The 16,981-nt window shown below is 40.4% G+C and overlaps 1 protein-coding gene across 1 annotated transcript in view; it reads right to left on the minus strand.

Annotated features, from left to right (window-relative positions):
- Window positions 1–16,981, minus strand: part of ANKS1B (ankyrin repeat and sterile alpha motif domain containing 1B) — a 406,509-nt gene that overhangs the window by 11,561 nt on the left and 377,967 nt on the right. The window contains exons 21-23 of the mRNA XM_041409745.1: window positions 14,605–14,733; window positions 10,355–10,430; window positions 5,097–5,104 (exon numbers count right to left, since the gene is read on the minus strand). Coding sequence (XP_041265679.1) covers window positions 5,097–5,104; window positions 10,355–10,430; window positions 14,605–14,733 — 213 coding nt within the window. The remainder of the gene's footprint in view (window positions 1–5,096; window positions 5,105–10,354; window positions 10,431–14,604; window positions 14,734–16,981) is intronic.

Genomic DNA, 16,981 nt, shown 5'->3' on the forward strand with positions numbered 1-16,981 from the left:
TGTTGCATTGCAGTAACAGTGCTCTCTTCTTCTGATTAAATATCTAAGTTAAATAAATATTTTATTTTTTCTTCAGTCAGCTGCGCTCTGGGTTTATGCTCTCTTGTAGTTACAAAACTTAAATAGCTTTGAATTTTTGTGAGGATAGTAAAAATTCTCCTTTTTTTCCTAGCACAACGGGAAGACAATAAAGTAACTTTTCCAGGCTTAAAAAGACCAGTCATGCAACCAGTGTTTCCCAAAACGTGTGTGTTTAGGACATCTATCTGATATGCTCCATCCACTGCTGCCTCCCTCCCTTTCTCCTGCCCTTCCCAGCTGTAAGAATCAACAGCACAGTACCTCTTGTAGTACCCTTTCTTTGCTGTAATTAGTTGTTATTTAGAAATGTTTCCCTGTTTTTCCCTTCTTTGCAGCTGTATTTGTGACATGAGGTATCCTTGCAGCCCGCTAGGCTTGCCAGTCAATCTGTCAGCCCAGCGCTGTATCTTGTCAGTCTGGCTGTCTGCACTTCCAGTGCAGCTGCTACTGGAAGCTGCTTTACACATGAATTAGCACAGAGGCTTATTCTGCATTCCCTCAGTGCCAGGTTCTCCTACCTACAGTTCATGCCCTCCTATAAGATTGTTTTCCTTTTATGCTAGTCTACTTCTGTGTGCCTTCAGTGTGATGCATAAAGCAAACATATTTCCTGCTGAACAGACTGGGAAAATATTTGGGGCAGATTTAAGTTCTCTGCAGGAAAAAAAAATATTTAATTTACAGGTTAAATTTACTAGAACAACCCCAAAACCAAACAAACTAAACCCCCAAATGTATGATAATAGTTGATCTGAATTATTTTAAGGTTGATGACAATGATGGGCTAGACTACTCTACACAAAACTTCTGCAGTAACATTCAGAAAATGCTTATTTATGGGACTACCTGCAAACAATCACAGAGATCAGTCAAATATTTTCCTGAGAGGAAATGAACTGTTGACCTTTACAGGTAAACATGAAGAAACATCAGCACACAGAAGGAGGGTGTAAACACACTGAGAATTCTAGAACTGGCACATAGGAAGATCATTAAAGCAGCTGAACAAAAGTAGCAGAAGTGGCTTTGTATTATTCGAAAAAAGCCCAAAGAAGCAGAGGTAGAAACTTGAAAACACAAACTGTAACTACATGTTTGTACACAAACTGTACTAATATGTTTGAAAAATTAGGCAACGCTAACACTAGAGAGCAAAATAAACAGAAACTTAAAACAAAAAACCGCCCTGTGATCCTCATTGGCTCTTGATCCTCCCAGAATCAAAAAAGGCTCCATTTTTGTCAGCATAAAATTCAAAGCTACAGATCCAGCTATGGTCTGCAATTAGTGTCCATGCAGGCTAAAACCTCATATTAAAGTTTCAAGGAGAGCCCCACCCATCTGTGTAATGGAGAGGATTGTTGGATCTCGCTGTATCGAATGACGAGAGAGGTGAGGCAGCAATCAAGTGTCAATTTATCCCAGAGAGAACTCCTTTCACACAGAATGCTCGCTACTTTTGAGAAATGAAAGCTTAAATGGTAAAACATCCTGAAGAATTTTAACAAAATCTGAAGAAAGACACTAATCTGATTTGCCTGCCTCTGAACTGAGTGGAGAAAGAAATGGTATCCCTGCCAAAAGTAGAGCAAGCAGCTCCCTGTGTGTATGTGTGTGTGTTTCACTTTAACAGCTCTTTAAACAGATCTTTTTGTAAAATTCAATTTCAATGCACAGAAAGCATGACAGTGACTGTACAGAACCTTCAGTACATACATCTATCAAATTAACAAGCAATAAACCCCGCCTATGCTCCTACTAGACAAAATAGTCACAAATATGACAATATCACTTCAATCGTCTGGCAGGGCAGCAATCATTTGACTTTTGTCCTCTCAATTTAGTCCAACAGCTACACACAAGAGAGTTTTCTTCTCCATTTTGATTATTGTAATTCCCTCCTTCCTTGCCTCCTTAACATCAAAATTCCTTTTCTCCAACGTGCTATACAAGCACAGGTACTAAGTTCACATATTTTAGTTTTTTGGTATAATTCCCACTGTCTGGTATTTGCCATAAAGGTGAAGCATCCTGTTGGTCAGGTCACATTATATTCATTATCTGTTTCCTCTAGACCTTTAGTTTGTAATTTAATCATCTTCATCTGCTCCACATTCACCTGGGTTTGTCTTGACCAGACCTGACCTCTAATATTTAATCAGGGTTGAAGCTGCCAGAAGACTGTCTCTGAGTGAAACAGCTCATCAAGATGCTATTAAATTACAGCCAGCAAATTAGGAAACAAATCAGAGACTGATGGACATTTGTAATTTATTAAGCCAAACCATCTCAGCTGGTAAGGAGCATGGGCTATTCCTCATCAGCTTGCAAACCATACAAACCCCAGGATTTGTGCTGGAAGGTGTTCTGGAAGACTGCAGTCCAGTGTAGAATCTGAGGCAGCAATTCTGCACTTGTACTCCCATTGAAACAAACAGCTGGGCAGTGGAATAACATCCTTTGTTATTACAACAGTGCCATCAAGAAAAACACACTGCTCTTTTCCCTGGCTCGACTCTTGGTAATACAGTAACTGACTCCACCAGATAATTATTATTTCAAAGCAGTTTCCAGGCTTCAACAGTTTTGAGTTGTCATGGTGAGCTGACACAATTTGCTTGTTGTTCCTTTCTTTTTAACGAAGGAATTGTCTGCCTGAATGTGTAACATGTGAATTCAGAGATACAGTATGAATACCTTTTTCTCAGGCACTGTAGGTGCTTTGGCTCTGAATTCTAGGATGCTGAGATGAAGTCCCACAGCTTTCTTGGTCAGACATTTCACACCTCTGTGCAGGCCAAGTGGGCATCTTTGCCCATGTCTGTGCCCAGAATCTGAGAAGGAGGTGGGACACAGGAGTCAGTATTCCCTTTCCTCAGGCTTTTCAGGTTCTAGCCACTGTACCAACTCCATGAGGACACAACAAGATGACAAAATATTCTTGTCCATCTGGTGTCTCTGTGGGAAGCATATGGATTTGAGCCAAAGTTATAGGAGCCACAGCTGAAGGCTGGCGTTGGATGTCATGTGCATGCTGACATATGGTCTCATGCTCCAAGGCATGTTCATACCACAGTAGCAGGATTAGATTTCATCTCACAAAGAAGCATCATAGTGACAGGACACTGTCTTTGGGCAAGTGCTCAGTAGCCTGGAACTGGTCATAGTTCCTATGAACTCCATTGTTTGTGACTGTAGCTGACTGTTCATATGAATACACTTCTTTAGGAGAATCACCTGGGTGAACAGCAAGGCCATTCCAGGCTCCTCCCCAGTGCCTGTTGCTGATCAGCTGGTCACCTAGGTCAGGACAGATGTGCATGCCCCATCTCCATGGGTGCACTGCTCCTGCAGGCAGGAGCCTCTGTGCTGCACAGTCTGCACTGCCAGAGAGACTGAGCTTTGGTGCCACCTCCGAAATCCTTGCTGCCAGACAGGTGAATGACTCAGGAAAGCAGACCATGTATAATTCAAGAACCATAAAACAGGCTTGTGTGCATACACAGGAAGGTAGAAAGTGTCACCATCCTAAATCAAATGTGACATACCTGCAGCTTCCCCAGACTTCTCAAAAGACACAGAGCATCTGTAACTTCAGGACAAGGAACATCTGGAGTACCAGTCTTGTCTGTATTTTGATGCAGCTGCTGCAATGAAGCTGCTTCATCCCCTCAGCACCCACAATGCAGATCAGCTGAGTGGAAGAAGGTGGAAGGCACCTTCTGCATAACTACCTGGTTACTACAGTGACTGCTTTACAATAAAGGTCTGAACTTAAGACTATTCTGAGTTTGCATCTGAACCCACTGTTGCTGTTATGTAGCCCAGTGCCAAAACCCTGCATAGGCTTGGACAGTGCTGGTCCCAATTTCTCCTTTTGAAATGGGTCACAAGGAGATGCAGGAGCAGTGGTGCCAGAGACAGCACGAGACGGAGTGCAATCTTGTTTCTCATCTTTTTCATGGATTTTCTTTAGTTTCACTGAAAAAAAAATCACTCTCATATCCACAGCCTAAACTCATTTTCATATTATGGTAGTACTACAAATTGTCTTAAGTAAGTAAAGCATTTCCACTTGCATATTGATTTTGAGTAAAAGGCTGTTCAGAACTGCTAGACATTTATTTAGAATATAAAATAAAATCCAACTAATTTGAGAGCCACCCTGCCAGCATGCCTTACAGATCTAGGTAATTAACAATGGCTTAAGAGGCAGAGGACTTAATAAAATTATATAAACTAGCAGTTTATTTTTAAAAAGCAAATACAAAACCTGCAACCCTGAAGGGCCTTTAACTTTTTCAAGACAGGATTGTACCTCAATGCCTTATTCTGTGCAGAACTGAGAGCACTAATTCAACACCTTTGAATGCCCCTGCAGTGTACAAACAAACCATGGTATCTCTGAGTACACAGACACACAAAGCAGCTGAATAAGAAATTCAGAAACACACAGAGAATGGTGTCCAAGTAAGTCCTTGATGTACTGTAGCACACGGTGTAACGCAGCCCCCTCTGAAAATCTTTCCTCTCATTTATTTCCTGCCAAGAGGAAAGGGGACTTCTACTGGTACTTTGCCATGTTGACCTCTTCAATGTAGTTATACATGCATTTATAACTAGATTACTCAGCTTTCATACAGTGGCCAAAATGAAAACAGATTCACTTTTAAGTTTATAATATGTAATTATATTTGATATTGCAAATATGCAGTAAAGAAACATTATTCAGCTATGACAAGTCACTAACAACCTCATACATAAATAAATTCCAAGTAAAAGTTTATGAGCCTGTAAAATCTTACATCTTCATCTTGGCTTTCTACTTTTGCAAATGAATCTTCAGTCCTATATTGATTTTTAATATCTATATGAATTGTCTTATTCAATTATGTATTAAAATCCACTTCATTATAAGAATCTGAACTTTTTCCCAATCTAATAGCAACTATTCATTCTAAATGGCATCAGACTGCACATTTTAAAACATGTGTTGGTACCACCTACTATCATACTTGTAAGTCTGCTATTTATTTAAGGCTTATGAAATTTCACTAAATAGTTCACAGAATCAGTGAAATCTCAGTTTGAAGGGAACCAGAAGAATAACTGAACCCAACTCCTGGCCCTACAGAGGCCCCCCCCAAAATTACACCCTGTGTCTGAGAGCATGGCCCAAACGCTCCCCGAGCTCTGTCAGGCTGGTGCTGTGACCACTGCCCTGGGGAGCCTGTTCAGCACCCAAACACCCTCTGGGTGAAGAACCTTTTTCTAATAGCCAACCTAAACCTCTCCCGACACAACTTCAGGCCGTTCCCTTGGATCCTGTCCCTGGTCACCACAGAGAAGAGATCAGTGTCTGCCCCTCCTGGTCCCCTCATGAGGAAGTCACAGACTGCCATGAAGGATCTGCTCTCAGTCTCCTCTTCTCCAGGCTGAACAGATCAGGTGTCCTCAGATGCTCCTCATAAGGCTTCCCCTCAAAGCCCTTTCTCATGGCCCTCCTCTGAATGCTCTCCAACAGCTTTATTTCCTTCTTACAGTGTGGTGCCCAAAACCGCACACAGGACTCAAGGTGAGGCTGCACCAGCGCGGAGCGAAGTGGGACAATCACCTCCCCTGACCAGCTGGGCAAGAGGAGCGTGTGTGAATCACTTTGACAAGACCATGCATGCAATGAAATTGAAATAAAAAGTCTAAGTCCACATATGACCAGTTAGTTTTGAAGCCAATTTGTCTTTTAACAAATATTTACATATAATTATACAATCTGCCTTTTAACTTCTCTCAGTCCAAGAAGTTTAAAAATGCATTACTGACATAATTTAGCGCTTCTTGGAATAAAACTTCATCTGCAATCCTTGTGGTACAAAACTCTTTACTGCTCTACAATTAGTGGATGCCTCCAAGCTACATCATTAATATGAGCAGTGCACCACCTGTAATAAACCTAGTTGAGAGTGAGATGGTTTTTTTTCTTTTGCAATATCTCTAAACATTCCTTTGCATTCCAACTGCCCTTTAGATTCCTTTCAGTCAGAATTCAAGGACATACAATCCTCTGAACACATGGTACAGCATGATGTGGATATGCATAGAGACATTCATAAGATCTTCCACCACTATTTATTTTTTCCTTTTGAGTAATATTCATGTGCCTGTTCCACTGCAGACCCTCTGAAAGCAGTGGCCACACAAGAGAGAGGCAGAGCTGCAAGTCTCAAAAGAGCAGAGACTGAAGAATCTAAATCCCAAAATAGTGTTTGATGCTGACATGATATTTGCCCAGGGAGTTTCACCAGGAGGCATATGCAGACTTCTACTTTTGGAGGAAAAATGAAACAGAGATTGAAAAGTAAGAAAGGGTTTAGTAGAAACAAGGAGATTGCCATCTAAATTCTGTTCCTTCTTTAATAAGAAGAAATGAAAGGAGGAAGAAAGGCACCAGATGCTGCCTGTTTTCAGTGAGTCAACTCTGCCTCACTTTCCTCTCCAGAGGTAAGAGAATCAGATTTTACAGCAACTCCAACTTTGACATTTTGGTCTTAAGTCAGCAAGACATTTCACCTGCTTTGTGAACAGAATTATACTGCTGGTTCCTCAGAACTTTGACCTGAAATTTAAGAACCTATTCCTAGCAAGAAAACATTTAAGAAAGAAATATAATTGTCAGGAAGGTGTCAGGATCCAAGAACCAAATTTAAGTTCCCTTTTGCTGCAGTAAATATTTGACTGGTTTAGACTGTTCAGTTGGTGTATGCAACATCAGTGATTTAACAGAGCTGCAAAGAAAGACTCTACCTTGTTGCTGTGCTCATGCCAGTAAGTATAAAACAATATCATTCCCACCTGGTCAAGGATTTCTGATGTGTAAATGCCAAATGATGTCTTCTGTAGAGAAAAAGTCTCTTTCTAGCTCAAATTTAACTTTAACTCTTGCCTTTATTTTGATGCAAACACATTTTATTCTCCCTTCATGTTCCTATGATAAATCGTGATGAAGGCAGCAATCTGACTGAAAACACAACTTGCAGTATTTCCCATTTCACACTGCCAAAGATGAACTCTTAATTTCTTGAAGTCTTCTCTCAAATATAATTAATAAATATATTCTGGCTAGGACAGCAAGATTTAATCTCCAAGTAGGAAAGGTCAGTTTACAGTGTGTGGGAATGGAGATAAGGATACAGTGCTCTCCATTAGAGAGGGAGTTTGTGAGAGAAAATAGCTGGAAACAAGTAAGAAACTGTAAAATATAAAGGAGTGCAAATATATTAATAGAAAAGTGAAGCTCTTGATAAACATCTATAATTTTGTGTGGTTACATGATTCTGCAGTTTGGATGGGGAAACAAATAATGTACAACCTTGACCCCAGTGTTGAGCTCCAGCTACTGCATCTGCAAATGATTTTCCCCAAACAAATCCATCATCTGCCCTGCTAGAGCACACTGCTGCACAATGCTGAGAAGCACAGTGGATTTCCAAGAAGAATTATTAAGGTAAAGGTTCCCAGGTTTTTTTTGTGGTTTTTTTTTGTCCTTTTTTTTTTTTTTTTTTTTTAATGATTATTCTCAGTAGGTTTTTTTTTCCCATTATAGAAGATTTAGGATCTCCTTTCACTTTTAAGCTATAAGAAGGAGGCTGCTGTAAGCCTCTCTGTGGAGAAACACAAGGGATATCCACATGACACTTCCCTGGAGAACCAAAACCATCAGTTGCAATAATTGAAAGCCCTGGGAGCATCTACAACTAACAGTGAGGGATCTGCAGTCAGCAAACATGTCATTTTTGTTGTTTCTCTGTATTTATAAATGATTAAGGAAGATCAAGATTTTTTTTCACAGATATTCTTCTTTCATCCTTGTGCACCTGCTGACTGCAAGACATCCAGTGAATGTCAACACTTTTGAGAGCAGCATTAAGTTAAAGATGGAGAATCAAAAGCCACATTGACAGAAAAATTAGGTACCTAATTTGCATACATTCTCCATAAAGCCATTATGTGGCTGAGTCCAGAAAGATTAAAAAAAATTGTGGGGAGTGACCTCCACCTGGTACAAGTTTATATGTGACATACCACCCCCCACACCCAACATGTTCCAGATTGCAGCAGGCTATAGTTTTGCAACATGTGCATGGAATAACAAATAAAATACTAGAATAAAAAGTATTGTTCTATCACAATAGTAAACCGTATGTAAAGGTCTTACTAATTCTAGAGACACTGGACAAGTGTAAAGAATTCAGCATCTGAGAGCCAGACAATTAATATATCTAGCTTTTCACTTTTTCTTCTTGTGAAATGTACCTTTCAACACATTTAAAGTAAAATGTAACTATAACAGAAACCAGCTTTTCAATGACAACCCAAGGTTACTTAAATAAAATAATGAACATCACAGCAAAATTTCAGGATGACTTTGGACAACCTGGACTCCCAATTCACTGACAACAACTTTTGGGAGACATCCAGAGGGAGAAAGTTTTGGAGAAATATATATTTTTCTCAGTGGGAAGCAGGCTAAAATAATAATTTGTTCTCATTAAGTCAAACACTTTTGCTTTTGACTTGAATAGGAAAATTACTAAAAGGGCTACATAGAAAGAATAGCTGAAATCCTGATTAAAAACTGCTTTATTTAAATATCTTTGCAATGAAAAAAACCCCAAACCACAAAATAAACACTCTTACAGAACAATTGTTTCAAAAGAGAATGTAAAAAACAATTGTGCATAAAACCCATCACTGTATTATATAAGTGTCCTGTATGGCACTATAGAAAACTAGTGCAACTGCACTATTTATATAGGAAATGTGTATTTTAAATTAAATCTGCTTTCAAACAGTTTTTTTCAGTAGTATAATTTTAATTGGCTAAAGTTATTACGTACAGAAACATATACTAAAATGCCTGTAAATTATTTAGAGAGCCTTTTTTGATGTTAAGCCTCCCAGTTCAGTCAGAAAACTTATTGAAGTTGTCATATGCTACTACAGTGCCAAATTCTGCCCTAATTTCTGCACAGGCATATGCTTAAAGAATTGAACTGCTAAGCCTGACAGTTTCAAAACTGGATTGGAAGATGGTATGCCTGCAGCCTCAATTAATTCCCCAGAACACGTGTATGTGATTGTAGATCCCTCTGTGTCAAATTGTTGTTTTTTTTTTTTTTTCAGAGGAGTTTAAGCCCAGGTAAGGAATGATTAACATGTAATTAGCTGAAAAGCCTCAGATCTTCAGGCAATCCAGTAATTGTGAACTACTGCCAGCCCTTAGCTAAACCAGCTGGTATGGTAGTCTGTGTGCTGCACACATGTAACCAGCAGGAAATGCTTGTCTGATTGCATGGATTTCACACATCTTCCAGCTTTCTGATCTGAACGTCACCTCCTGTGCTCAGAGACACCTTGCATGAGAGACATGTGATACACAGAAGAAAAGATTCTGCTCATTCATCTAGGTAATTGTACACGCTTGATAGATTAGCAAACAATTATTTTCTTCATTAATTAATCATGCCAGCCCATGATATGTTCACCATGGCTGTGAACAGGTGTGCTCTTATTACAACTACAGTTGGGAATATCAGGCTATGGCTTGTTTTGAGTTTCCAGCAGCAACGCTTCTTGGGGATAGACTACTGTAATTTTCTACAAACCAGTATCAGGCCAAAGAGCCACAGGAAAACATATTCTTAACAGTCTGAAGGAAACTTAGCTGCTTTTCCACCATCAGATGAAACTGAGTTAGACCCCATTTCACCCTTTAATCAAAAAGCATATAAGTAACTCGCAATTAAAGGAAATACTCTTGAGTAAAATTATCCATAGGATTATGTGACTGTTGGATTAGACCACATGTAAAAAACAATGTGTTTGGTAATGTGTTATATATTTACTACTACATATTTAACATTGAAAATTCAATCTAGATTATCATATAAAAGCTATAAATTCTGTTTATAAAACAATTGGATGTGGGCATGCTTATATTGTGTGGACAGTACTTTGAAACATACTGAAAGATTCATGAGAAACATAACACAAGCATTTGGGGTTTTTTTTGTTAGATACAACATGCAAAATAAAAATTTATCTTTAAATTTTGGTATTATTTCAAATTAAGATATAAAACAGAATATATTCCCTACTGAATATCAGTGTAAAAGCAAGGAAAGGAAATGGATAACAATAAAATTACAAAAGCAAAAAGGATACAGTACAAGCAATCACAGTTATTTAATAATAGAGAAGGAGTTGGTTTACAAACTTACCCTCATCTTTGCACATGCATCCTGTGTTGACTCTGTGCCTCTTAACTCTTTTACCAGCATAGAACCTAAATACTAGAACAAAAATCCATTGAACTTAGATTAACTGAAATTCCAAAACTGACAAACATCTGCAGAAATGCACAAAAAATGCTTAAAAAACCTAATGGTAGCAATCAATTTCTTAACATATGTCTTTAGATCTTTTTTACTCTGCAGTTCTTTGACAAATCATTTAAACTAATGTGTTTATCAACCCATGAAACAAGAATGCACAGCAACAAGTATACTGAATTAGCTGGAGTTCTTTAAAACAATATCTGAAAGTCTTCTAGCTTATCATTTTAGTTACTGAAACAACAAACAAATACTACCGATTCCATCTTAAAAAACCCATTTGATTATGAAATGGAGAAATTGCTTTTTTTAGCTACCATCTGCCAAACTCCTATTGTTATGTGTGCAACCACGTGGATGAGAAGGCCAGCAGTGATCTTAACCTCAGTGTACTCAATCTGTAACTAATTTATGTGCAAACAGAGCCCGATGTCAGCGAAGAGAGACAATAAATCTGTATTAAAACTAGCTTAAACCATTATTTCTTCCTAAGGAAAGGCTGACCCTGAGCTATTGCTGTGAAGCCCTGAGTGATCTGGAGGAGGCTGTGAGAGGAAGCAGCAGGGTGCTGTGTCCTGGCTCAGCTCACTGTGAGGATCCTGCTCATCTCCAGGGGTAACAAGGCAGGCAGTGTCTCAGTGACACAGCCCCTGTGCTACAGGTCTCTCCCTCCCTGGGTCACTTGTTGGCACACACAGTCTGAGCCCTCCGGCAGCCTGGCAGCAGCCTCTGCTCCCCTGAGGTCTCAGCACCCCTGCACCGTGGCTGAATGGCGCTGCTCCTCCAGGGATGGAGCTGGCTGCATCATCCCTGCCATTCTCTAGCAGCGAGGGCTCTTGTTAGGGCTGCCTGGGCTGAACCAAAGGCACATACCTCTGCATCTCTCCTGCAGGTGCCACAGGCGTGCACACCTGTGTGCTCTTAGGGCTCTGTGCAAACGGGACGTTCTGAACTTCTGTATGATGTCACACGCAAGTCTGGTTTAACTGAGCAGAGAGCACAGCAAGGGCCCTGTCACCTGCCCTTCCCCAGGCACAGAGAAGTCTCTCTCTGTGTTCTCACTGCAGCACAAGTGTCCTAAGTCTCCAGTTCTAAGTGAGCAACATGGGAGCTGAAGGTAAGCCATGCCACTGTGAGAATATGGTAAGTAGGCTGCAGGAGGAGGGAAAGCCTTTCCAGAGGATGCTGCAACCCACCACTGCTGACCTGTCTCACTCTACCAGAATGTCTCCTCTTGGAAACAGCCTAAGCTGACCCAACCAGAAGGTGAACCAGCTTCAGCTTTGACAAGAACCTATCAAAATGAACTTCAGTTACACATGAATGCAAGCTGGGACTGAACACAGAGTGTACTGGTTCAGTTCTCTGGTCTCCTGACCTAAACTGAGATATTTTCTTTAAAGCCTTCAGTTTACACTGTGCACGGCAGGAGTGTCTGACCTGCAAGAAAATGCATAAATATTTCAATGTAGACAGTAGCCAACACAGCAATTAATGAGAAACACTTTATAGGGCATTATAAATGGGCCAGTGAGCAACATCAACACTACCAGATAAGCACAAGCACAAAGGAATGAATGAAGGGCATTCCTAGAGGAGTGCAGATGTGAAAGATTCATAAACTGAGCAGCTGTGAGTCCAGCTGGGGGCTTGCTAGTGATGTGAATAGGGCTTTGGGCATTAATTTGATGGGACAGTTTGATGTTGCCCTTGACGAAAAACAACATATTTAAAGCAAGCTCTGAAATTAGAAGAGTAAACAAAACCATATTGAACTTAACTGTATTTTTCTCTGAATCCTGCTGTCTGACACTTCTGGAATCTTTACCCTTCTCTGGGCAGGTTGCAATTAATGACTTCAATTTTTTGGTTGGTTGGGTACTTTTTGTTTTGCTTTGGGGGTTGTTTGTTTGTTTTTTTTTTTCTCTCATTTTTTATAGACTACAGTAAAACAAATTGCTTTTTCCTTGAAAGCTACCAGTTGGTCAGGCACCAGGGTAAAAAAGCAGTGCTTTTTGCTTACAGTAGAAGAGGAAGAAAGAGAAGAGAAGGAGAGCGCCTGTCCCACCTGCCCAGCAGCAAAAAGCCTTAGCTGAAGGCATTCAGAAATGCTTCCCAAGGTGGACTGTGGAATAGACACACAAACCACAGCAGTACCGTCCAATTTATTTGTCAGAAAAATCTGAAACTCTTGGATGAAATTTTGCTTCCTTTTGACTTTCTGTGCTTTTGGAAACAGTCCTTGTCAAACACCCAGGGCATGTGGGAGCAATACAGAGAACATCCAACAGTTTAACTGACTGATGTGGCATAGAGTGAAGGGTATCTCAATTATAACTTACAAACCAGGATTTTACTCTATAAAGCTGAGGTCAATACAGCTCAAGGAGCTGAAACACAGGGGTGACACATGGTCCTTAGGAAAGGAAGTTTCTTAAACACCACTAACGTGGATATTCCTGGTCATTCCAACTTCCTATCTTTAATGATCCATCTTCCAATCTACTACAAAGGTTACATTAGATTATGAATTTACTGCTGGATCATAAAAAAAGAGAAAAGGCACTTGAGATAGACATGTTCACTAAGAACTATAAAACATATTTCAAGAACTAAAAGCTGCTAACCTTCCTTTTCAATCTGAGGTGAGCAAGGAGGTTTTGAACAGTAGGAGAACAAGACTGAGAGCTGGTGAGATGGTCCTTGACCATCTTGCTGAGAAAGGCAGAGGTTCTAGTTACCGTCCAGGGATGATCACTCCATGCATGGCAATTTTTAACCCCATGAGGGTCCGATGGAAGATACAGATGTGCTCCAGAAAGATAGGTCTGTAACACTCCTTCTGCCCCTCCTCAGAAGGAGTCAGGCTCTGTCTCACCTGCATTTAATCTCTAATTCCTACCTTCCCAGACATGCTTTAAATCTGATCCAGCAACCTCCAAGTGTTCCCCAAAATGTAGCAGCGTTTAGTGAACAGAGCATTATCCTAAAAAGCACCAAAGATCCAAGGCCCTTCAAGTGAAGAGGATCTCTACCCCACATCCTGGACCAGCAGTTAACCTCCAGCTATCATCCTAACTTCACTGAACTACTGAGCCCCTTTCCTTTGTACATAAGCCAGCCATAAGGTGGCCACCTCCAGAGAGGACACACAGTGGGCTGGCAGGCACCTTCAGCTGCTTCAACAATGCTTTCCAGCAAAGTCAGAAGGGGATATGCAAGCATTTAAAAAGGTGGGCTGAGGTACCTCTTCAGCTCCCCAGAAGCTCCAGTCCCCCCATCCCTGTTGACAGGGAACTCAAAATTTCAGAAAACTGTTTTTCATTTAAAAAAAAAAAACCACCTTCCAATGACTTTCTGTACCGCAGGAGACCTTTCTCTCCTCCACAAACATTTATAACAGCCAGAGAAGACTAATTGTCTTTAGTTGTAGACGGAAGCTCCCTTTCTCCAGGGATGGGAAGTGGTAACTGCCTGCAGCCACATGGAGGTAAAAATAAGTACACCCTGATGGAACTGACTGCTACTGGTACTTCAAGTAGCCATCAGGCTGGGAGAAGTCTGAATGTGCCCTTGCTCCACAGATGGAAAACACCTGGGACCCTCACCTCCTTTTTCTCTATTGAGGGTGAGACCCTCAACTCCTTTTTCTCTATTGAGGGTGGGACCCTCACCTCCTTTCTCTCTATTTCCTTTCCCCAAAACACCTGTACAAAGTTCAGGTGAGGCAACACCTACTTTAATTGCTGTGCACACAGCATGAAGGCAGGTATGAGGATTCCATATTATGTTTTATTATTCTTTCATAACTACTAGACAGGGATTTGTAAGAGGTGAAAAGTAGGGCTGCTTGCTGTCATTGTCACTTCAACAACACTTAGCCACTGACTCATAGTGCCCATTCTCTAACACTAATGCCACATGGACTGCAATGTATCACACAATTCATAAAAAAAGTACTGTGCATCCTTGTTTCTCATTTATTACAAATACAGCATTTCAGAAGCAGTGACCTGTCTCTCTAGAAGTGACTGAAAAAATATTATAAATGAATGTAAAACACAACAGCATATCAAAATCCAAGTTTAATATATCTACCCCAAATCAAACCACTAAATTTATCAACACTTACAAAGGCTTTATAATCGCATGACTGGAAGATGAGTTTCTCTGGATGATGTTGCCAATATTGTACAGGCGTTGATGCTGTGGCTTCATTTGGAGGTCGCAAGGTAATTGAAGGCTCTCCCCAGTCTCCTGTCTGAAAATCACAGTTGTTCAAGATGTAAGAGTATGTGCAGGCAAATTCACTATAAAGTAGCCCTCCACTGTTGTGCTCAATTAACAAGGATTTATTTTCTACACACAGAGCCATGTTACTGAAATAAGGGAACACAACTCCTACAACATTTTTCATGATTTAATTTATAGTCCAAAGTCATCTACTGTAGTGTTTAATGAGGCTTTAATTAAATCTCTCTGCTTTGAGAATAAAATCATTAGGCACCAGAAATGTTCCTTAAAAACAAATGTTTACAATACATATATGAGGATGAGAGCACTTGAAAAAAATCATGAGATGCACAAAAATGCCTTTCGCAAATTCTGCTATGTGTTTTACAAGGTTTTCTGCACAGTTAATATGCCTTCCATTATCCAGCTCATATAACCAATAACTAACTTTCCTAAATGGCTAAATAACACAGACTTTACTTTGATCTGAAGACTTATTATACATTCTTCAAACACACGAGGCGTTCTTTAATCTCTTTACGAATATTTACTTTGATCACCTTCTCTTGAAGCCTCATTGTGGAGGTACTAACATTGTCCTTCCACATTCATCATTCTCACTGATATAGGAGATTGCCTTTCTGAGCTGTCATCTCCTCTCTTTCCTCATAGTCCTCAGAGAACACAGGCAGGAGAGCAGTTTGCTGCCAATCCCTTCGCAGCACACTTTTCTTCCCTCCAAAAGAGCTAATGCAGGCATCAGTGCAGGAATGGCCCCAGCCTGCCAGTGCTGCTCTGGGTCTCACTTGCCAATGTGTATTTTTGGTCATAGCTCCACAGGACCTGAACTGACCTCTCCTTAGGGGCTCCTTCTACCTTGCAGGTCCGTGCATGGGCTCACTTTAACTGAAAATGACCCATGCATGGACTTTTCCTAAGCCCTCTTCCCTCTGCCACCACTCCCACTTCTCTCCTGTCCTTTCTGGTCTGGACTGCCTCTCAAATCCCCTCTTCTCACAACTCTGTCTTTTTGCCGTTACAGTTGTCCTTCCTGATCCTCCTTCTCCTACCCACTCTCTCTCAAACTATTTTACCCTTTTCTATATGATTATTTCAGTTTGGATTATGCTACTTCTTTCTTTACCTGAACTTATCTTTGTGTATTTTCTATGTATGTCATATTGTTAAAATATGTGTTGAAGCTGACAAGGAATTGTCATCAGCATTTCACACAGAACATGGCTAGAAGTTTAGACTTTTATAGCAAAAAGAAGTTAAGCATCAAAAACACATGAAAAAAATCTTACTGAAGACATTCAAAGTCTTGCAATCTATCACATCTTACTAATTAAGTCAGGACAGAGCAAACAGAACAAGTACATCATTTTCATGTGTCACAAAATAACAAAATGACACGCATTTGCACAGCTCTGCAATGAAAAGCAAGAGATAAATCTGGAAACATCAACATTACCCTGACGATATGGCAACTTTAAGCAAGAGAACACCGTAAAACAAGTCGAACCTAGTTAGTTACTGTTGGCACCATTAGCAAATCTACCAATTACACAGTAGTGTAATTTCTGTTTTGCCTAGTTAAGTTGCCTATATACCATGGATATGACTTCAGCATCAGATTTTGAAAGGAAAGCGGCAGGAACAATTGCTCCAATTTTTGGCAGTTTGTATCCACAAAAGTGAATCCTTCTGGACACTAATGCATAAAAACGTTCTATCTTATTTAATCTGAAGGGGGAATTTGATTTCTTTACGAGGCAGCTCTTCTCATAAAATAAGATTTCCATCATATTACAAGGGGCAAGGATCTGCATCCTTATTAGTGGACTCTGTCTTTCACAACAAGAGAAGATGGATTGCACCCATCACAAATTCTCACAGTGTGCTCAGCTGCCTCTTATGAGCTGTTCAAGGCCACAGCTAACAGACCACTTGATTTAGTTCTTCTTTTCCCCCCTAATAAAGACACACTCCTGCATGCTCTGTGTAAGGAAGCAGAGCTCAGGAGGTACATCCTGGCCATTTAGCAAAAGGTTCCTCTGTGGAGAGGGAGTAAACTCAGGACAGAAAAGCTACAAAAGTACATCTTTTGACCACCGGTTTCTCTACCAAGGAAGTACAGGGATGGCCACAAGGCAGGACCAGAACTCCTACAGAACAAGTGACCAGGGGTAGTGCTCCAAACCCTTCTGTTGCCCTGCTCTGCAGATGGCTTTCCTCATATGCAAGAAAGGGATAGCACTGGCAAATTAAGCAGG

The sequence above is a fragment of the Onychostruthus taczanowskii genome, unplaced genomic scaffold (genome assembly GCF_017590055.1).
Source record: "Onychostruthus taczanowskii isolate IOZ18803 unplaced genomic scaffold, ASM1759005v1 scaffold31, whole genome shotgun sequence".
In the NCBI taxonomy this organism is placed as follows: Eukaryota; Metazoa; Chordata; class Aves; order Passeriformes; family Passeridae; genus Onychostruthus; species Onychostruthus taczanowskii.